We start from the raw sequence: 23,636 nt of genomic DNA, 5'->3' as shown, positions 1-23,636 counted from the left end.
TTTGCTGGTGTATCAAATGTGATAATAGAAGGTTTATGGTCGATTTACATTGCTAAAACTATGCTCCATTAGACCATCGTCTAATGCGTTTAATAATTTTGAATAAATACCTTGGTTATTCATCAAAATACATTTCACAGCACTGAAGACTTTAAACAACAACTGTTTCCGGATATGATTTAAATGGAACACTCCCGTCACTCGGTTAAGCATGCAATTGCTTGTAATCGTTTTTCCTCTGCACATAAAACCTACTCCACAACAGCGAATGTTTCGTTGCTGATAAAACGAGCAGCACTTCGCCACACGCACTCGCACCACCAAACGCACCACATAAAACAATCAGACGCGATCAAAACAAAAACACAATCTTCATGCGATTCGGCGACCAGAGACGGTGCAAAACTATCGGCGGGAAGCGTGCAGAGTGTTTTAAATTAAAACTGATGGCACGTGGCACGCCGTACGCCATTGTTGGTCAACGGCGTCACCGTCGATAATAAAGTCCGTTGTAATGAAGGCCCGCGGCACGCTCGCTCAAGTGGCCATTTCTATTCAGGCGGGCGCGTGTTGACGAGGGTCGCGAAAGAAAGTTTTACTCCGATCGTTTATTCGTTGTTTCGATGCCATTCGACGTGTTGCTGCGATAAGACAGGATGGCGTTAACCGCAGGCATTTAGCAGTGGTACCAGAATGTTTTCTGCGCTCAGTAGATTTTAGCTCCGTTTGACACATAAACCAAGCGCTCCAATTTGTCATTGGAATGAAGAAGTATTATCAATAACCATCATTAATCTCTTGATTATTTACAAGTGACTTCAATGATTACGATCGCTAGTAGAACGCGAAACACCCTGTTTAAAGCACGTCAATTCCTATGCTTTCCAATCATTCACTACCAACCGGCGCATTGGCTTATTTTTTAACCAAACGGTAGGTAAAATGAACCAATTACCACTGGAAAATATACACGTCCCGTGGCTGTTGGTTTTTTTGTTGTTGCTCAGGCCAATTTTTACCTTTCCGCGCTCCGTCGGCCAAAGCAAACAAACATTAATGATCAAACATCTGCCAGGCGCGCTGCCGTACCGCACCGGGCAATCCATTCATTCATTCATAACATCCCATCCTATGCACACAAATGTCCTTCGTGTTTTTCGGCCTGGCCCTCCTAACCGTCCCTGCGTTGCACCCTTTGGTGTGTGGGGTCGCTCACTGTAAGGGACAGGGCTGGCGCTACAGCCAAAAGCCTACAACAATATTACCGAATGCAGGCAACGAAACATGCCAAGCGGTGTATGAAATATTTCTGCATTTTCACTTTTGGCAGTTCATACTCACCCCGTGGCTCATGCGTGGTAGAATTGTTGGAAATTCCGCTAGGTTGTACAGGAAGTTGCAATACCGGCAACCTCGGTGATGGGAAGCACGATCGTCCTAATGTGATTGTTATCTAATAGTTTAAACATGAAGCGGAAAAAGGCATTATTGCAGGCCAAATCGCATTACAACGCTACACACTCGCGTCACGGAGATCGTCGGTCGGTGCAATTTGTTATCGCATTAGGTGACGCGAAAGCATCCCGTTTTCCGTGCAAAAGGATTATAATTCACTCAATGAATTAGCAAGCAACGAACCCTGCGAATGGTTGATGATGATTGTTTGTGATTGAGTTAAGTTGTCTGGTGCAACTGTGTGCATTGGCCGCCATTGTGCCGAAATCATTCCCCATAGGAGAAGAAGTAGATATGACGGAGTTACAGACACATGCACACAAGCAACAAAAAAATAGAGCTGGCAATTACAACGTAACAATTACAAACGGTTTGCATTTTTCATTAACTTGTCTCTGCCGTTCTGTAAATAGATCTACCGGGCATGGGTAAAAAAAAAAACGAGACCCACCCGGCAAGTGTCAGTGGCCGGGTCTGGGTACATTCTGCGATAGCGGTGAGAAAACAAATTATAAACATGCGACACCATTTTTCCACCGTTGTGCTCTGTACGTGTGTGCGTGTGTGTGTGTATATGTGTGTTTGTATTTGGCAACCAAAAACGGTTCAATTTATTTGACAATTTGTTCAAAATATTAGACAAGCATACAGTAAGCGTGGAACCAAATAGATATAGCGAAATGCCAACACGTGTTTAACAGTGTTTTTCACTTGTCACGCGCACCCTGCACTATTTGGCTAGTCGTGGCGTATATCGACAGACGATTAAAGTAGGCTGTAGTAGCTGGGTGGTGAAATGTCAATTTTGGTCAAATAAAAGTGAAATACGCTCGCACACAAATAAAGAGAAGATTTAACAAAAAACACACACACACACATTTACCACCCTGTACTCCGTGTATGCAACTCACAATAGGATGCATTATTCGATGGGGGGAGTTTTCATATTGCGTTCAAATAGCTACCCGACACAATCACATAATAACGCGTCGAGTATTTGGGTTTCGCATGTGCGTTACACCGCAGCGCGCCTCGATGGAGTTCTCGGTCGGGTTTTCTGTCGGCAGGATAAATATTGGTACATCAAATAGCTTCAAACACTTCTAGACGTGGAGTCCCCATTTGCGATGGTAACCCTTCCCGAAAAGCGTTTCTGTTTGCCCAGAACCGGTGGTCCGACTAGCCGACCGGCGTGTACTTTTTTCTCGTCCCCCTGTTTTTTTTTTTTTTAGTTCATGCTTCTTGTTGGGAAAAACGTTCCGTAAGGTGATATTTACATCTGCCACAACACATTCGGCTTGCGTTCGCTTCATTTCAACGTCCACAGCCTTATTGGACGATATGAAGAAAAGTGTGTGTGTCTCTGAACTGTACCTTTTTCCTGCAGGATGCTGCAGTTGGTCCCAGAAGGTGGCTGAAGGTGTAACGTACAATTAGCACACGGTGATACGGTGACCACATACCAAATGAAGTTCGCTAAAGCTTTCTTGGGAATGATCTGGAATGGCTAGAATGGGGCCGATTGTTTGACGACCAGCAGTCGAGCTAAGGGTGAGTTATTTGGGCGCACTTTTGTGGGCAACCTGTAACCTGTAGCTTCCACCGAAAGGTACCAACAAAACACCCAGACAGAGCTGGTTAAATGGTGCACCGTATTCTAAGCGAAAGGTAGTACAAATAGCACTACAATTGCAAGAATTTTCAGAGGCTGTTGAGGCCAATGTATGCTTGTTTTACATAATTAACTCACAGTTGCAATTGTTCCATAATCGTCTGAGTTTCGGAGACTTTACATGTAATTGCATATTCTAATAGCTCCAGTATTGGTAACAATCCCTTCGAGTGGTGTTTAGACTGCGAAATGCCTGAACGTATGCAATTCGTATATTTTTTTTTTTTCATTTTTTGTTCGTTTTCTCATTGTTGATGTTTTATTAATTTCTGAATATTATTCATTCTTGAATGGTTCTAGCGACTCTAAAGATGCGTGAAACTCCTTATATCCATCTCCGCTAAATCGGACTTCGCAATTAAAGTATATCGTTTCTTGGGTTATATCATGTGTTTGGATTAAAAAAACCAAAGACAAAATTTGCGTAAAATCATAAATCTTTATAAATTTGTGAATCTTGAGGGGATCTAGAATCGAGATGAGCCATGATTCAAATGATATTTTACAAGGATTTCATATCAGTAAGTCTGCTTAAAAACATAATTAAAACACAACACTAGGTTTAAACATTGTGAAAGTGACGAATTTGATACCAATAAATATGAATATAATCGTGTCTAAGATAAAATAAAGAATCTAAGAGATAGATTCTGCAACGAAGATGTAAAAGTTGAGCTAATGAAGACAATCGCAAGCAGAACATCGAATTATTTAATAGTTACTTGAGGTATATAAACCTTCCTACTTGCTGTTACTAATTGATATGAATGTACAAATTAGCTAAAAAAGTCATTGAAAAAAAACGGATATGATGAAACTAATACTTAGTATAAATATTATTAATACTAAAAACTTGATTTACCTCCGTTTATGCAAAAGAAAGCACATCTGATCCGTTTTGATTTCGACTCAACCGTAGACATTCATCTTTCGTTTCGATCAATTTATCAGGACAATAGCCTACCGACAAACCTTCTCGTGTCAGGTAGTTGATCTTTTACCGTACTTTCTTCGGACAAGGGAAAAGCCTTGTTGTGAAATGTATCATTATTTAACCTGGGCAGCGTACAGAAACTTCCCCATTGTCACAACGGTGGCACAGTTCCGGCGTACGAACCCAGATCCTCGCCCGAGGGCCCGCAACAGGAACAGGAAGCTATGCAAGGGGAATAAAGCACCGTTGTATAGAATGAGTCGAACATTTCAACATGACCATTTCCGTAAGCTCCGTTTCTAATTGTACAAATAGGATCCGTATGTACCTTTTCTTTGTGCCACGGTTCCTTTTCGCAAATCGAGCAACAATAATTGAAAAAGGTACAGCGAGGTAAGTTCCGTTGTTTCCGTTGTCTGCGGAAGGATGCAGGACAGTTGCCGAAATGGAAACAAGTAACGTGAAAATAAAATAACAAACATATGTACAGGACGGGTGTATACTGTTCATTTTCGCCTTTACTTTAGCCGTAATTTTAAAAGAGAACTACGCCCTTCACACTTGCAGCTTCAAAAGCTTTTATATGATCATTAAAAATCACTTTTGAGTTTCTGTTTGTTGTAGAAATAGCACATTTAGTTGCATATTTTGTTGGTAAACTTTTCTTATTCTTTTCTTTGTTAACTCATCTGTTACACTTCTCCCTCCCACACTGACCCGGAAGCACGTCATCATTACGTAGCAAAGCCCGGAAACCTTAGGGGTGCCCTTCGGTGATCTTCAATTTCTTTTGCAAAGGATGACAGTCCGTTTCGTCCTCGCGCACCCATCCAGTCCATTGTCCAGTTTTCGGGGGCGGTGAAAATGTTGTGTAAATAAATAATGCATGTTTTGACCCGTCTTCAAACGGGAACCACCGTTCTCAAACAATGCGGGCAGAAATAATATATACGCCATAAAAATACCTTCCCGTCTGCGGATTGTTTCGCAGACACAACGGGGAAGGTTTTTTTCTTTTTTCGGACAAATGAAAATTGTCCCGTACTATGGCACGATTGACTTTTTATTTGCTTCGAATACGCAACACCGGCAAAACGGAATGGACGCTTTTCCGCTACGGTCCGGGTGCCGGATGCGGTACAAAAATCGATGTTCGGCTGAATGAGGCGAGTGAATGCATCGTGTAAGTGATAATCGTGCAGCATCATTGCAGCGAAGGTCTGGGCATCTGAGCAAACAGTGCAGGCTGCTGGCGGGTTCCTGACGCTTCCGCAGCAGCGGCGGGAACGGCGCGCGTAGGCAGGTTGCCGAGACAGCGTGTTTGACACCTTTAAGACGTGAATGCAGCAAACCGAAAGCTCCCTAAAAAGGTGGGATAAGAGAGCGTAGCGAAAGCGTCAGCAACATCACCATTTCTTGGTGCACGAACGTTTCCCTGCCTGCGACCGGGTGCCGGTGCCGACCACCGTTGATGGCGACGGCAACGACGCAAAGGGACGACACATACGCTTGCGCTATGTATCGCCAGGAAGAAACGATTATCAAGCTGAGCAAACATCATTAGAGATGGACGGGCCACGAGACGAGATCATGCCCAAGGAACCGTGACGAAACGGGGTTTTCGAGAGGAGAAGGTGTCTTGCCCGTCCTGGCCTGGCCCCGTGTCGTCGTCGGGCAGTACCACTGGATGCGATAACAAAGATGCTGCAGCGGTCCAGAGGGTCCTGGGTAATAGTAGTTACCTCCGGGGGCCGGATTGCCGTACTTGAGTGACTATTTGCTTAGGTGTGCCGTCAATTATAAACCTTATTTTTTACCAGTTCCATTTCCTTTGCGCCGTAACGAACGGAAATATTATATGTAAACGAGGTTGCCGTACGATTCTACCTCAATTCTGGCTATTGTAGGTGTAGACAGCGAAACCATACCAAACACTTTAACTTTATCAAATGAAATATTATTATCAAACACCGATCGATACACAATAGCATCCACTAATTGGACCATTTGGCATATGAGAGTGTGTTTGATGACTTCCGCTTGTTACACCCATCAACGCTCTTTACACAGTTTCAAACGCACAAAAGCACTCTGACCTCCTGCTCCGATCGATTGCAATCAATTTTTCCTTTCCATGTGTGTTTTTTGTTTTCTTTTCTTAGTTGTATGCACTATCAACACACTGCCGAACTAGAAACACTTCTTGCGCCCTTATGTTTCCAATGTTACCGCAAGCACTTGAATCGTAATTGGTAAACATATTTTTTACAGCGCACACCACACCACACCATCGCAGGTTCCATGGCGGCTCGTTAACGGCTTCAAGCACTGGCACACGCACACACGCAGCACATGGTCACGCTTTCCATACGCTTTTCTTTGCCGGTGTGAAGACACGCACGCTCGCATGCTTTGCAGCCACACAACCTCGTTTTCCCCGGACAGCCAACGCAGCAAGGGGAGGTCATCTTGCCCATCCTGTTGCGTGGTCTATAAAGGGTTTTTTTTTATTCGGGGGTTTTGTTTTGAGTTCACCATTTACTCAATTTTCCATCAATGGGCCACAATACAAAAAAAAAAAAACAGCAGAAACATTAAGTGCTGCTGGCGACAATTGTGAAGAGTGGTGCCGCAAGCAAAACAATCCGCACCAGAAACAGAACCCGCCACCTTTTAGCCCACATGGATAGGGGTAGTTAGCTAACGTTGGCTAGCTCACTCCAGGCACCGAAATCGTTACAAAAGGGTACAGGCAAATCGTTATTGTAACGATTAGTTTCAATTGCGCCTGGTAGTGAGTGCTACTGTGTGTTTGCGCGCTGAATGGGTGTTCGGTACTTGTGCCCTTTAAAGCATCGAAGGAGGCTGTGAGGAGCCACTTGATGAGATGTTGCATTTGCGCTGGGAGTTTAAAGTTTGGGAGGAGAATTTTGTTTGCTTCACTTTCAACTAGGCGTTTGCTCTGTTTTCTATTCCATACAGCTTGGTTTTTTTTTCTATCTTGCCTGACCCCAGAGGGTAAAGTTGTTTTTTATTTCGTTTTGTTCGCCCTTTATTCACTACTCGCATACATTGTTGGCGGATCACACCCGAAAAGCGGCTGGGTGAATGGGACTGGGAAAAGCTGCACTACTGTGCCTACTTTGATGCAACTTGTTAAACCCTTTCTACGGGGCGTGCGTTATGGGTCGAACTATTATGCCTTTCTTTGTTGTTTGGCTTTTATGTTTTATGAACCATTTTAGTGGTTTGCGATTCGATTTTACGGGCGAAATGGTAACAATGGTTTGCTACGTTATTTATACACAGTTTTGGAGAATAGCTTCAAGTTGATTGTAAACCGATCAACCGTTTTATAGCCGATAATGTGATATAAACACCCGATTACATCTCATCTGGATCTTGAATTTGGGCTAAACACTGGGCAGAGTTTCTTAGGCTTAGTAAAATAAATGGTAGGAACCCAAACAAGCATTTATGTTCTTTATCTGCCCTGCAGTCATCATGGAACAGTTAATCCTTACGGCAAAAAAATTAAAAGCATCTTTACCCAACTTCAGGACCCGCTACCTTCTTCGACAGATATCGCGTGGACATTTTCCGCGTCCGTAGTTTTAAAAGTCTAGGTGTACCCAATTCAGTCGAAAGGACACTATGATATGAGGATATGACAACAGCAAGACGACAACAAAGATTACTTTGTTGAACACTAGGACTACTGGATCAGTCAATTTGACTGGAATGCTTCATTTTCATCAAATTAATGTTTATTAATTTAATGGGGTTTATTAATGAGGTTAAACAATACCGTCAGTATATCAGTTTAATTGATGTATATCTTTTACACATCTGTTCTGTAGTATAAACTAATGAAAATACTCAAACATAATCCTGGTTTTCGAAACTGTTTCTAAAGTGACAATCGATCTTCAAAAATCGCTTAAAACCCTTTTTAGTTCTGTTGCACTACCGTGTTTCATTACTTCTTGCTGATATCAGATCTTGACAATCATTCCATGCTTAAATGGAAGTGTCTCTTGAAGACTTCTAAATGCAGTACATCGATGTACTGAACTTGTTATGTAACGTTGCAGCTTGAACACTAAAACTACCAAACCAGTTATTCTGACCTGTGCTTAATTTTCTTAATTTTTTTAATCTGCTTAATTTTCGTTACATTAAATTTTGGGATTAATCAATTTTCCCGTATGAAACAATTCACATTTAAATACCTATTTTGTGATACGAACTCTAAAACAGATTCAAACATAATCCAGGCCTTCGAAATTTGTTGTGAGGAGACCATCAATATATACAACTCCAAAAATGAAGCGTTCCTGTTTGTTTCTTCTGGTTACAATTGTTTTCGCAGAACACAGATGTTTTTTTCATGATCTTTGGAGCATGTTGGCATTCCTAATTGTTTAATAAGTCGTAGAATACCTGAATATAGGACGAATTAAAAGTTTTCCATAACGAATTCGTTTATTGTATTAGCAATAAACAACGATAAAACTCAAACGTAATACGTACAAAATGGCTGGAATCTAAATTTTCATTAGGGTCTATTTAAACCTGAACGCAATTGAATCAATCCTCAATAACATCATCACTTACTGGGCGAGCGCTTATTCCCTTCGCCCATCTTTTGACATCTTGTTCCAATATCTTCCACTAACTATGATTAAAGTCTATATTAATTTCATATCCTCTTCCGGCAGACATCCGCCATCCACAAACACATACACATACCCATACACACAAACCTGCTCATCAGCTCCGAAATCTGTCCCCACCTGCCTTTGGGGCAATTTTCCAACCCCTGTGCACGTGTGTAGGCGAACGTGAGCATATTTTTTCGCTTCATCGCCTTTAAGCTTGCAGCATTTTCATCATCGTACGTTCAAATGCAGCCTTGTTTTGTCTCGTAACGTGTCTTTCTCGTCGGTCTTGCTGCCATCAATGTCGTGCTTGGATATTTTAATAAAATACATGTACGTGCGCGCGTGTGCGTGAGTGTGAGTGAGTGTGTTCGGGCTGCGTCTTTGCCGCTGAACGAAGATGCTGCTGCTGAGATCACATTTGTGTTCATCTTGTGAGAAGTGAAACAAACAGAAGAAAAACAAAAAAAGTGGCTTTGTTTGTTTGCTTAAGCGTTATTAATTTATTGTATGTGTTGTTTTTTTTTTTGTTTCGCTTTCTTTTCCGAAAATGTAAACAATGCGTTTCTGAGCCGGAGGAGGAGCTTACGGTAGTTAGAAAAGAGGGCGGAACCGGAAGGGGAAGGGAAACGAAACGCATTTTTTTCTCTGCTTGGATTGTCTTGTTTTATTTCTTGCCAGAAATTATTTGTTACTACCCATTATCACTGAAATGAAACAACAGTTCAATGCATTAGAATCACCACACAAACATTACTTTCATCACGCACTACCACTTCCAGCGAAGCAAGCAGCCCACCCAGCACCGGGCACAGAATTTATGCGCACATACGAATCTCCATCTTGAGCACACACACACACAGTATCACTGGTACTGCCCGAACGTAAGAAGGGGACACCCGTAAGCTACAGCGCTTAAATGGAAGATAAACGAGAACGATACCCCGACAGCAAATTTCCTGAAGATGCTGAAACGAAGAACTGGGAAGAATTCGCATCATTTCCCGGCACTCCCTCTCCTAACACACTCCAACCAACCCGCCACCCGTTGGGGACATGTTGGATATGCTTGACTGCAGGAGGAATTCCCATTCTGCCACTCTGGCAAAGCTTGGTGGCCTGCAGCAACCAATAAGACTGTCACGACGTCGCTTCTGGTGCTCTGCCTCGTTCGGGGGTTGGGGCTATTGTACAAAAGCTACCAGCAACGAATATAGCAAAAATGTTTAAAATTCAATGTCGTTTTTTTTCATTGAGAGTGCGAAAGTGCCGTGTGCAGCTGTAGACGAACCACATTTGGGATTTATAAATTCATGCAATTACTGTACTCACGTGTAAACAAATCATGCGGAAATGTTTGTTGCCACGCGTACTTTGGCATGGGGGAAACAAGGATGAAAAAGACTTCTTCCTGCTTTGTTTACGCTTAGCAGAATGTTATCAAATAAGTAACAATGACTTACCTGTATTGGAAAGAACTTTTCTTTAACCAATTGGATACACAATAGAGCATCCCAACAATACATTTAATTGACGGCTTATAAACTTCACACGGCATAAAAGGATAGATAAGTGACGGCGTAAGTGTTTACTACCCCATTTCGGGTAGTATTAACGACGAACCTCCACCATCGGGTCATATTCTACCACCCAACCGGACCATTAGGACGCTGCCAGTTCCTTCGTCTCTTCTGTTTTGCGAAGGCAAATCAATACCCGTCGCCCCTCAAAACAAATGAACAAATGGCGCGTTGAAGATGCAGCAGGTTATTGATGCGATTACGAAATATTTGCGAAATGCATTTTGCACCGATGTTGACACACTTTCGCCCCGTCGGTTCATCGATGCCGGTGAGGATTTTTTTTCTATTTGCTGTTGCTGCTTTTGCTTTTGCCTCTTCACGACATCTCACCCTCACGAGCTCGGCTTTCAGGTGTGTGCGGCCTGTGGTGGCTGCTGATGCTTTTGTCTTCGGTTGCAAAGTGCATTTAAGTAAGTGGGGTGTTGCAATTTAACTCAATCGGATGTATCAGCAACTGGGAAATGGAAAAGCAACGAACAAAGGATTTGATTAATTTTACTAGGAATCAAGTAGTCGGGGAATCCCCGCATCCCGCAATATGCCCAAAGAAAACAAAGTTGTCTTTATGAATTAAATGCGTCGTCTGTGGTGAGACCTTTACTATAGGTTCAGGATATTTATTTAAAAAAAATGTTGTTTCTCCTTGTATAGATTTTCAACATAAGTTTTGCTGTTTTGTTCATGAAACAGTAAAAGGGTAGGGTTTTTTTTTACGTTTGATAATCTTTTCATCTTTTAATAATCATCTTTTTGGTATGAATTCTATTTCATTACTTTAAACATTATTTCTCTAAGGAATTTGTAAGTTATTCACTTGCAGATGGGTATTTGGAATTTTGTTGGCATTTTGAATGCAACAATTGTAACTTCTTATTTGTCTCGATTCAATTTTAACGTCCTTCTATTACAGTTTTTTGACTTACTTTGAAGTGTGGAATTAAGTGGTCTAAATATTGTTTTGGCTCTTTTGCCATTTGTACCGATTGCTATATCATCAGCACACAAAAATTGATTACAGGTCTTCGTAGTTGATAAGTCAGACATAAATATGCTAGAATGGGCCAATGGCCAAAATGGACGATAGTACGCTTCCTTGCAGTATACCCGTCAACAAAATAATTTCAAAGATTTGTACTTAATTTTAATATGTTTTTGAGTTTCCGAAGGATTTTCAAGAGCCACTAGCAATGAAGTCATAAAAGTGAAAATGGGTGCAAATAATTTGCAATAACGTTTACCATAATGCACAATCTATTACACCGCGCTTCCGCGTCACAAAACGATCCTCGCTGTTTGCGCTGTTCAATTCCATTTTCCTAATTTGTTAAACAACTCCATCGTCACCGGCAGCAGTTTTTTTTCCACGCAACTAAGCTACGAAATCTTCCTAAAAACACTCTTTGGCAAGCGTTTGCACAGCGTGGTCGAGATTTTCCACCTTCTTTCCATCTTTCCACGACGGGGTTCGACGTTTCGGGTCTTCGGCATGCAAACGGGCGATGCGATTTTCCCGCGTGTTTTCCGCCCCGTGTTTGCGGTGACAAATATTTATTTTGAAATAAGTTGGAAAATCAATAGTAAACGCGTCCTCCAATGCATGGGATGGATGGGGGGCCGGTGGAACGAAACGGTAGGGGAGAAGGTGTGGTGTACAAAACCAATGGCAATCGGAAAACAATTCAACATTGATGGCCGGAGTAGTCCACCGAACAAGTTTCGTTAAAAAGGAGCAACACAAACGTCCATGCGATTGTGTTTTATTTTCTCCTTGTTTCCTGGCCATTTTCCTTTTTTTTTCGTTGCGTTTTCGTTTTCACAGACCTGCTTGGCACTTTTTCCACCGGTCACCGTCCCGCGATGGTTGTTGGTTCGTGAAGGTGATTGTGTTATTTTTAGCAACAAGTTTTATTCTACCTCTACCCAAAGCGTCGTCTTGGCCGGTACAAACCAGGGCGGTGGAACTGTTTTCCGATTCGATAAAGATGCGCCCATCCAGCTTCAGGCTGGCCATAAAAAAAGTAATAACCCAACGGCCCGACATGCATCCGGAAAAAAGGTAGATGAAAGAAAGCACACCGTCGCTTTGCACTTCAACAAACTGCGCGCATCTTGGGTTTTTTTTTTTTTTGTTTTGTCGTGTTCATATATATCTTTTTTCGCTTCCATACCAGCTCTCTTCGTTTCTGTTTAGTTTCGCTTTTTGTCACGGCCCGGTTTTGACCACTTGAGCCGGTAAGTGTATGTGTGTGGCAGATTTTTATTTTCTTCCTCCCATACAATATCCTTCGACCTGGCGCGGGCTTTTTCGGTGCGTCTGTTTTGACAGCGCACGCTATCCTTTCTCCGCACGTATTGGCCCAAAAGTTTTGGTTCGCTCGGTCCCGTAGAGTTCCGCTGCCCGGTTCCGAAACCGAAGAGGGTTTCACCTGCACCGAAGTACCCTTTATCTTGCTTTTGTCATAATCACGCAGTAATTCAATTTTCGACTGAGTCAATATTTGTCCGAGGATGGGTGGTCCTTCCCAGCTTTTGCTCGCTAGTTGTTCCGCCCGTTTATCCGCCAGCATCAAGCCGTTGCGGTGGTGTCCGTGACAACGACGAAAAAAAAAAACTCGGAACAAAACCCGCACGTTGTACTATCTGCAGAAGGTGTGAGCATTCCAGTTAATAGCATCACCCGGTTTCATATTGATGACTTAATTTCGTAATTGAGCGCTGAAGGAGAATCTTTACTGAGGAAAAGGAAACTGTGTGTTTTCTGGTTTGAAAATAAGCTTTGCGCACTTGTAGTAATTGTATGAAAGACGGACTGTTTTTTCTATATATTTTTTATGTTACATTTATTGTTTCTGTGCATGAAACTTATTACAGGATAAATTATGTTAAATTTTCTAAAACTCTATCGATAAACAACACAGTTGTAAATGTGGCTGCGTACGTAACGCAGCCACTTCTGGTGAAAGCTTTAGCACGCAAGTGACATCTGGCGGAATGTTGTAGAACGTTACCATTACGTTACTTTGTTTAAAAAATAATTCTAATAAAACTAAATGATAAACAAAGAGATAATGCAAGCCTTTTAATACTTTGCGCATTCAATTTAAATTGATTCGGGTGCATTATTATTAAGTGAGCATTTTCACCAGGAGCAAACAGTGACAGTTATTTGACATTTGTCGGGCTCAGCAGCGATTCGGGGTGCCGGCATGTTTAGACAGTTTCAAATGTAAATAAACATTTCATAACGTCCCATGTTTTCCGCCAGTGTAACATAATCGATGTAATAGTTAATTAATCCCATCTCTTTCTTCTAATCATCTACTCGTGAACCATTCTCCTGTTGTCTTTATAAGCGTTTCCCGATGTTAAACATTAGATATCTGGCCAGAAGGTAATACATTTGTGTGGAGGTGAAAAAGTATTTCCTTTTCAATGTTGTCCTTCCCTTTCGGCAGATTCGTATGGAATGATTTGCTGCAAACACGTTTGTGTGCCGTTGGCCCAGTTACAACCACATACCAGCGACAACTACAGTTTAGTGCGGCTCTTACCAAGCGACGAAAAACAGCCGAAGAGAAGCATGCGATCGAATATGCACCGAAGAAAAAGAATAAACCACAGATGTCGGGCGTAGTGGACATCTGGCGTAACATGACCGTTGCGGACCTTGCCCAATCCTGCCAACTCGATCTGGAACACATTCAGGAGGTGATGCTGTACGTGAAGGGTGCCGGTAGCATTGACGGTACGGCACGGCTTGAAGATCCGAAGCTGATCAAAGATATAGCGGCCAAGTGTGGCTTTAAGACAAAAATTGTAGCAGCACCGGTTGCGGAGAACGAGGAGGAATCGTTTAAGGATCGTGATGTGGGGCCGAGACCACCGCCCGCACCCGAAAACTTAAAGGAACGACCTCCGGTGGTGACGGTAATGGGTCATGTAGATCACGGCAAGACGACGCTGCTCGACTCATTGCGCGGAGCATCAGTTGCGGCCGGTGAGGCTGGCGGTATAACGCAACACATCGGCGCCTTTACGGTGGAGCTAGACAATGGTGAAAAGGTGACATTTCTCGATACACCCGGACATGCGGCATTTAGTGCGATGCGTGCACGTGGCGCCAATCTGACGGACATTATAGTGCTGGTAGTAGCGGCCGAAGATGGCGTAATGGAGCAAACGAAAGAGGTGCTACGGCTCGCCAAAGAACTGTCCGTCCCGATCATTGTGGCGATAAACAAGATCGATAAACCGGGCGTCAATATCGAGCGTGTAAAGAAGGAACTCTCGCAACACGGACTCGCGCTGGAAGGTTACGGAGGTGATACAATTGCGGTGGGTGTTTCGGCACTGCACGGCACGAATCTGGACGAGCTGACCGAGGCTGTGAGCACACAGGCTACACTGATGGGCCTGAAAGGGGAGTACACTGGACCGGTGGAGGGTGTCGTGGTGGAGTCAAAGGTCGATTCACACCGTGGAAAACTGTCCACGGCTATTGTATCGCGCGGTACACTGCGCAAGGGTGCGATATTGGTGAGTGGACAGGCGTGGGCAAAGGTCCGCGGTCTATTCGATCACGCCGGACAACCCATTTCGGTCGTCACTCCCGGAATGCCGGTAGAGATATTGGGCTGGCGAGAATTACCTCTTGCCGGTGATACGATACTGGAGGTGGAATCGGAAAAGATGGCCAACTCAGTACTGCGGTGGCGCGCAAACCAAGCCATGAAGGAGAAGGCTCTCAGCGATGCGGAAGCCATCAGCCTTAAGCGAAAGGAGCACGATGAGCAGTATCAGGCAGAGCGCGAGAAGGCCCGTCTGTCTGGGTTTTATCGTCGCAAACAACAGGGACCGCGACAGAAGGAGGCGACACCGGACGATGGTAAGCCGCGCATCAACGTGATCGTGAAGGGTGATGTACACGGCTCGGTAGAAGCCATCCTGGACGTGTTGGAAACGTACGACGACAACGAACGTTGCCGGCTGGACGTGATACACTACGCCGTGGGTGATGTGAACGAGAGCGATCTCGAGCTGGCCCGATTGTTCGATGCGATCGTGTACGCATTTGCGGTCAATGTACCGAATAAACCGCCGAAGGGTGTTACAATCCGACCGGTGAACATCATCTACCGGCTGGTGGATGATCTGAAGAAAGAGATTAACACCAAACTGCCGCTGGAGGACGTGGCAGAGGAAGTCGGCGAAGCGAACGTACTGCAGCTGTTCGACATAAACGAAGGCCGGCGAAAAGTAACCGTGCTTGGGTGTCGGTGTACGAAAGGATTGCTTAAGAAGTCGCTCAAGTACAAAGTGCTACGCAACGGTGAGCTGTTGGTGGACAAGCTCGGGCTGGAGTCGATGCGCCATCTCAAGAACGAAGTAGACAGTGTCAAGAAGGATGTGGAGTGTGGATTGCGACTGGATGATCAAACGCTCGAACTGAAGGCGGGTGACACGATCGTTTGTTACCAAATCAACCGGGTACCGCAACAGACCGAGTGGGATCCAGGGTTTTAGGAAGATAGTTTAGCTTGAGGGTTAGCCTGAACGAGACTTTTAAGAGGGATGAATAAAAGAACTATTGATACGTAACGGTGAGCTGTATAGACGACGTACGTACCCGCCTCCCCTTATTTTGGTTACTGTTTACTTTCATAAGCACGACCAAAGTGAAGAAGCTTTCCTAAAAAGTGTTAACATGTTGTACGTACAACTCGTATCGATGCTAGCCGCCCTTGTGTAAAAGATTGCATACCAGTTTATGGATGCTGAAACAACGAGCATAAAATGAGAATTATGCTCTACCGATTCCGTTAACCCTTGTGTCCCAGGGAAACATATTTCTTTCTCCATTTGTATTAAGTTTTATTTAAATTAATAATTTACAAACACTTTGCTGAATTTGTCATACATTACATATTAAAAAGTTGATGTTATGGTTGGTAATGTTGAATCCCTCTATTTAATATAATACATGTCCTTTACGTGTGATGAGGTAGGTTGAGGTTAATGCTATGCCGACCACGTGGTGGTACAACAGACATGGAACACGTGTTTCCAAAGTTGCTCGCGCTTACAAATCCCCAACCGTTCCAGCAAATAATATTTTCCTTTCTTTATTTGTCGTTGTAGGCAGACACATTGGCTCTAGGCTCCTTCAAGCGGTGAGGCAATTGCCAATGAAGCGATCAATTACGAATGATTTTCACACGCAACCCATTACCACTGCAGGAGGTACAGGCAAAGGAAATAAGAAATCCCAGAAATTCAACTTCTCAAAATGTCTTCTCCCCCCCGGGAGAAAGAAGCCCATTTCGGCCGTTTCGATAACGCGAAGGGGGCATCATATTTAACACGGAATTATCGGTAAGTGGTGTAACGTTAAGTAATGCACGCCCGTAAATAGTTTGCCCCGAGGGCAAACGAACACTGTGTGGTTGTGTGTGAGGCTGATGTTCTAAAACCATTTCTCCCTTTTCTCCCCGGTAGAGCAATCGGTGCCCGTCGGTTGATAGTTGCGCGTCAGCATCCATTAATTTCCATGCGGGATAAAAACAAACAGCCGAAGTTTGTGTGGCTAGCGAGAAGAAGCCGTGGCATGCTCCGGTGGTGGTATGCAATCGGTTCTGTTCCTCATTCTCGCCACTGCCGTTGGTTGCATGCAGTGCCGCCCAGCTACGGTGCAGCATCGAGCACGGCAGCATATTCCTTCATCGGTGCAGGGTCGACGGTACGCTCTGTTTACGATCCAACATGCTGGGCACCGGGCGGGTTGGAGTCCGGTGATTTCGTCATTCCAGCGTTACCTTGAACCATTTGGGCGGGCAGCAGAAGATGGATGGGGTGGGTGATGTGTAATTTGCCAACCAGACCGACTCCCGACCAGCCAACCAGCCGGATCAATAGAAAGAGAAAGCGGCAAAGAATCGGCAACCGCAAAGAACCCAATCACACGTAACTGCGGCCTTAGTCCCGCAGACTCAGGGTCTAGGTTCTGTTCCACTCCTTTGGAAGACAGCGCCACGCACAAATGGTGGCAATCCGGGAGCATGTTGGGACGCGTCAGGATGGCAAGAACGATAGGAATGCGGGCATACGAATTCGCCGTACACCAGATGCAGTTGCAATGGAAACCACGCCACAACTACGCCATCAGAAGACGAAGAATTCAAAGCATCATTCCCTGTGGCGTGGCTGATGCAGCGGATGGATTTGGTCCGGTGAAGGTGGAACCTTCCATGGTCCGGACGGCGAGGGTTGTAGATCAATCATTTCCGTCCTCTGGCGGTTGGTGATGAGGTGTAGGCCAACGTTTTTTTTTTCATCATCTTCTGTGTGTTTCCAAGCAAGGGTTTTGTTGTTCAACATTGTTGGCCCGGACGAGGGGCACTGGATTGATTCGTTCGGCAATGTTGGACAGATTGGAGACACGATGGAGTACGAATGGCTCTTGGTTCGAGTAAGCGCGAATAGCTAAAACCTGAAAGAGACTTTGCACAAGGCGTTTTGTGTGAAACTACAGGAAGAATGACACACGATGTGCACCCGACGGTTTGTTGGTAGAGCCGTAGTTTCGTTCTTCATCAGCAAACAAATATCGATGCACCACGTTGCATCGCAACGCAATGGTTGCAGTGGTGAAGATATTTCGGATAAAAAAACCCCCTCTACACAGTTCTTCGCCTAGTTGAAGAAACGCTGGGAAACGAATCGATGCAATGGATGACGAATCGATCTGGACGGGAAACAATTAATGGTCCAGCGAAAATAAGCAACCATCGGAAGGCAAGAATCATTTAACGTTTTATCGTACGTTTGCAGAATTGAACATAGCAAATGAATTTGGTGGGCACCTTGGGGAAGGTGAGTTGATAGTACTAAGTGTATAACATCGATAAAAAACTAACGTCTACAAGCGTTCGCCACGCACCATCATTTATATGTTACAGAATAAATCAGCGAGAAGAAACACGTTCCATGTCGAGAAATCTAGATACGCCTAATATTCGTAATTATACGTTGCAAAGTTGCACCATGTTTAGGACGATATTCGTACTGGCATTCTGGCGGGAATGAACCGGCACTGCGCTCGGTCGAAGAAAATGCACCAAAACCCCGAGCACGCTTGTGTTGCAGCGTCCTACAAATCGTCGCTTCCATTAGGTAAGATTGTGAAGGTAGTTTTCTTTGCCCCCTTCCCGTCCCGAATGTTCCTTGTTTTGGCTGTGTGGAGCGTGTGTGTGTGTGTGTTCGTTTGGGTGTTTGCGAGTGTACGACTTGGACCGCCTGCACTCCAGATTCTTCGATGCTGTTTGCTGTTCAGGAATGCATTCTTGATGGACGGACGGATGGTTCTGGGTTCTGGTGTGCCGCCTGTTGTCTTTACAGTCTTCTTCGAATTTTTGCTTACATTTTCCTTCCGCTAATGGAGTGCTATAAAATTGAGTTAATGAAAGAGAAAACTTGAGAAACCTACGGTGCCGTACGGTACGTTCGGTTCTTTCGCAACCACAAAACACTGTTGCGGTACTACGCGTTTTGGAGCATCTGGAGCATTTTAGTAAAGTGTTCTCGAGTGGTGCCAGTCACCGGAATCGACCAACCGAACATGCTTGGCGGATATGTGATGATTTGTTTGTTTTTCGAAGCTACCTGATTTGATAGTTTTGGTTTGGTTTGGGGCGTTACTTTGACAACATATTCCATAGACGTAAACTTGTGGTACATGACTTGCGGGGAGAAATTTACAGAGCAGAAGGCAAGATCAGTACATCCAACACGTTGTAACTTCCGCGTAAGCCTTCCTTGTTCCGCTGGCAAAAAAGCAGAAAATGCCAGCCCCGAACGACGGATGCCTGCTTTAAACGACGACTCTATCCGCGAGAGCTGGTTAGTTCACGCTTACTTATCCACCCATGAGCTGAAGATTTCGTGCGGGAGCACTGTGGTCCGCCTTTATCAGCTTCCACTTCCTGTTTGAAGGCAGTTCGCTTCGTTCGCAGCGGGTCCGTGGGGCTACCAGTGGTCAACGCGCGTGGTAGCTCTGCCGCCGCTGATTGCGTGTTGGCTGACGAGTTGACCTAAAAATAAAGCAACAGTACGCTGTTCGGCAGCACCGGAACGGAAAAGTTTATCAAAATATTCTTTTTTTCCGCTCCCGAAAAAAGGGAGTTGAGCAAATAAGAAAACCAAGAGGAGATTTCATTTTACTGAATGTCATGTCGGAACGGTTTTAGCGTTCAGTTGGGAATAAAAATCTCCTCTGATTAATTTAAAACCAAAATCTTCTAATCGTGAGATTAGTTATTGGGATTCTGGGAACCAAGAATTAGCCAGTTCCTCGCCGACAAGTTGAAGTAGATGCAATAACTCTAACTCCAGTTGCTAAGCAACACTTTTAAAGTTTTGAAATCTATACCTCAAACGCATTCGCCTCCGATTTGTACAGTTTTAGATACATTGTAAGGATAAGCATTTCCTTCCACTTGCACACGCACCATACGCCAACCAGAGGTCATGCGTGACAACAGCGGCACCGAAGAGCATGAATGGAGTCTGTAAAACCCCTCCGCTCACCACGCGTTATCAGCTCTACACACATCTGCAAGGAATACAAGTGCCTCGAAAGGAAGGAACTGCGTGATAACGTTGCTCTGTGGCCTTCGGGGAAGCTAGAGCTGGTCGGTCGTGGCGGTATCTAGCGAGGCAACGAGCTGTGTGATAAAAGCAAAGCCATAACCGCTCAAAGCGTGTTACAATGGTTGGGTATGACGCTTGCCAACTTCCAGGCAGCAAATGATCAATGAATCGACCAAGAAATGGGCACAAGGCCCACCACGGATAGGCCGGCAGGGTTGTGTACGGTGAGGCTGATGCATGGCAAACTAGAACTCACATAAACTGTCGCCCAGACGCGCAGTGGATCACATCCCACCTACCCGATTGTCCGAGTGATCCGATTCCGGCGATTCCTACACGGATTGATCTTCACGTACTTTCTTTCGTCCAAGGCAAGGTCGCCCACGTGCCTGTACCGACTTTCTTCGAGGCTGTTGGGCAGTGTCTGGCTAGATTTCGAACCGGGTGCAAATGAGCACACGGTACGTGTACGGAATGTGTGAGAAAAGTGAGTAGGACTTGGTGGTGGAATTATGTCAAGAATTTTACACAGCGGAACCTCTAGATGTGGGATTCCCTGCTGATGTGTCTTAGAATGTGAGAAGTGAGAAATAGACCAAGTTCTTCAAGGATTTTTATATCACAAAACAGCACTCAAAACGAGCACATTGATCGAACACCTTTATCTCAAACTTTACGAGTCCCAATTGTCACCTAATTCCAGATGATCTATTCGAATGCCAACCAGAGGTCATGTTGGTGACAACAGCGGCACTGAAGAGGAACATGACGAGAGTGTTCCCCAACTTCGGCCAGCAAATCTATTCACTCGGTCGGAATGACAGCAGTTTTGTTTTCTTTTTTCAGACAAAAACGATAGCAAAAGCATCACACCACATCTATTATTGCAACCCATCCATCATGCATTGTGATGCGATACGCCGGAGTGTCCTGTCTGCGCCCGCAGGGTCAACGGTGCGAGCAGCAGCTCACTAACCTGTTGATATGTTGGTCAACCGTTAGCTTAATTGACCGTAAACTGATCGAAAGCCATAAATCTTTCCTGCCATATCTCCCGGCGTGGTTAACTCGTCCAGCGCCCGTCCCCGCCGACTGGCCGTTTGTTAGACGCATCAAAACGTTCGAAGATGGGCCCCGGTGACATATGCGCCGGAACGGCAATAAAAAGGTTGTAATTGATACGGTCGGGGTAGCGATCGTGCGGCAGGGCTGGAAAAGATTTAATTTTCACTCCCGAGCTCCAACTCCAATTCAGTGGGGATGGGTGGTTTTTCTATGACCACGAAACACATACCCTGCGCCGCGTCGTAACTGGAGCGATCCTGGTCCGGTTTTGGCGTGTGGCCCGGAAGTCGCACGATGCACCCGAAGGGACGGATGGTCATAAAAATGAGGTTTTGGTAGAAGCGCGTTCCGCAGCGTATGGTGGAGATCCACGCGTGCCGGAATGACTTCATTCGGTCCGGGGTTGACATTTGAGCCATGATGCCTCCTTCCTTCCGTGGTGTGGGGATTCTTTTTTTTTGTTTGCACTACGTTGCCCTTTACAACGATGTTAGCGCTGGTTAGTTTCGCGCACGCAGTGACCGTGACCGGTCGAACTTGCCGGAAGACTGATCTGCCTGACGCGACAAAGCCATTCCGTTGGCTGTCTTCAACCGGAGCACAATACAGAAAGTGTACGGGCGCTGGATAGGAGCTTCCAACTAACCGAAACCAAGCAACAAAAAAAAGGGACTCCAAGAACTCTCTGGAACCCGATGGAGCACACTTTCGCTTCATCCAAAAATAACGAACGTACTAAAAATAAATACACGTCAAACGTCGAGTGAAGTTTGTTGCTGTGGCACTGTGAAGAGTTTCTCGAATTTAATAATCGAACCGGGAGTGGTGGGCTTCTGCTTGGCAAGAGACGCCCCAGCAAACGAACGGGAGGCACGAATACCGTTGGCGTCGGTGAAGTAGTTGTTTGTGGTGCTCATAGTTTGGTGCTCTGGCTTTCCGTTACCGGCACCACGGCGGGGCGCGGAAAGACGTGCGACCATAAAACTGTGTGTTTCCGTGATATTGGAAGGAAAATTCATCACCCTATGCAAACAGGCTGATGTTTTTCGGATGCTGACGTTGACGTGCCAGGCCCGGCCCTGATGGCGGGCCATGTCCAGAAGGTTACAGCATGGCGAACAGATTGCCAAGCAGTTCCAGCGCCGAGGCTCCGAGTTTTATGATTTATTTAGCGAAATGTGAACAAATAAGCTAGTGCATCAAGAAAATATTGAGACGATGAACGTTGTTTGCCGTGCTGGGTTTTATCTGCTCTAATTGTGAAACATGATAAACACATTTGGCGGAGCATCCGAACTCAGATGAAGTAATGTAGCAGCGTGGTGTGGAACTATTTGCTTCATTTAATGTTATGACACCATTAGTCTAGTTTTTAAAAGTTCGTTAACCGGTGAAGTCATCCTGGATGGTGTAGAGGAAAAAAAAACAACAACTCTGGCTTGCAATAGCTTTGTGCTCCACAAAAATGTTCAACAAAAAACCTTGAAGATCAACGGTTTCTCGAACGGTGATGAATGTCAGTGGTCGTTAAGCTAGTTTGAATGACTTCGAGATCACTGTCGCACGTGCTCGCTGCTCTGGATCGTTCGTGCCGCATCCATGCTGAGAGAACGAGCAGCAATTGGAAGACAAACGAGGATCTAATGTGTCTCTATGCTGGATCGTACACAGCTCGGAAATAACCCCCAGCGGGAAACTTATCACGATAGTGATCGTGAGCATATATCTGTGAGAATGCAGATCTTATCTGCGAGCAGATGGGAAAATTAATCTCGCTCTTGGAAAATTCCGGAAAAAGATCGTACGAGAGAAAGAGTGAAAGTGTACCGAAACGATCGAAAAGAGCACGATCGCAACATGATCTTCCCGTCCGAGGCCGAGGGAATTCGGTCTTCTATAGTGGGAAGATGCTGCTGCCGCTGCTGTTGCTCGTCGATAATTTGGACGCGAATTGGCTCCCCGTTTTTCTCCGAAGTGCATACAGGCAGGCGGCATTCCCCGGCCCCGAGTTGGGTCGTCCGCACGTTTCCAAATTCCAGCGTTCTTCCCAACCGCGCGCAGCCACTCGCACGTGTTTGTGTGCGGTGGGCTTATGCTTTCGCGCCACCTCGCGATGTGCCGTTCCCGCTCTGGCAGATGCCAAAACAGGGGCCAAAAACCCTCGCGCGGTACGCATCTATCGCACCCGGCACAAGCAAACGCACACACAGCAGCCTCCGGACCTGGCGGTGGTATCTCACCGTGCCGCCGCCTTGTACGATCGTGTCTTTCCCTTCATTTCTTTCGGGAGTTCTCGTGGGTTTTCTCTTTCGCACGTTGGCACGTTGGCGCTCCGTTTATCCCGACCGCGGTGGATCTTTCCTTCTTCGCCATTGCATCAGCAGTCCAGAAACCGTCGCCTCACCGCGTTCCGTTGTGTCTCACCTCGCCCCGGCTATTATTAATAACATAATACGTATAATATACACACATATTATTTAGCCAAACTGTGCTTAGCTAATGGTCAGCGGGTTTGGCGGTTGGCAGGATTGTACGCAACACCACACACCACTCACCCCATACCCACACCCTCCCTTGTTGCTCTGTTGCCGGGTACCACATCCGCATCGATAAGGCAGGCA

At 45.1% G+C, this 23,636-nt stretch overlaps 1 protein-coding gene across 1 annotated transcript; it reads left to right on the top strand.

The window, feature by feature from the left end:
• Positions 1–13,667: 13,667 nt before the first annotated feature.
• LOC128707865 (translation initiation factor IF-2, mitochondrial) lies at positions 13,668–15,828 on the top strand. The gene is made up of 2 exons (XM_053802823.1): positions 13,668–13,696; positions 13,761–15,828. Exons 1-2 carry the CDS (start codon positions 13,668–13,670, stop codon positions 15,826–15,828), a joined length of 2,097 nt encoding a protein of 698 aa, XP_053658798.1.
• Positions 15,829–23,636: the final 7,808 nt, after the last annotated feature.

This window comes from Anopheles marshallii, chromosome 2 (genome assembly GCF_943734725.1).
Source record: "Anopheles marshallii chromosome 2, idAnoMarsDA_429_01, whole genome shotgun sequence".
In the NCBI taxonomy this organism is placed as follows: Eukaryota; Metazoa; Arthropoda; class Insecta; order Diptera; family Culicidae; genus Anopheles; species Anopheles marshallii.
This window is presented reverse-complemented; position numbering and strand designations above follow the sequence as displayed.

Coding starts and splice junctions, on each gene's coding strand:
- LOC128707865 (XM_053802823.1), top strand. CDS start 13,668: ATGTTAAACATTAGATATCTGGCCAGAAG. Junction 13,697..13,760: donor ATTAGATATCTGGCCAGAAG/GTAATACATTTG, acceptor CCCTTTCGGCAG/ATTCGTATGGAATGATTTGC.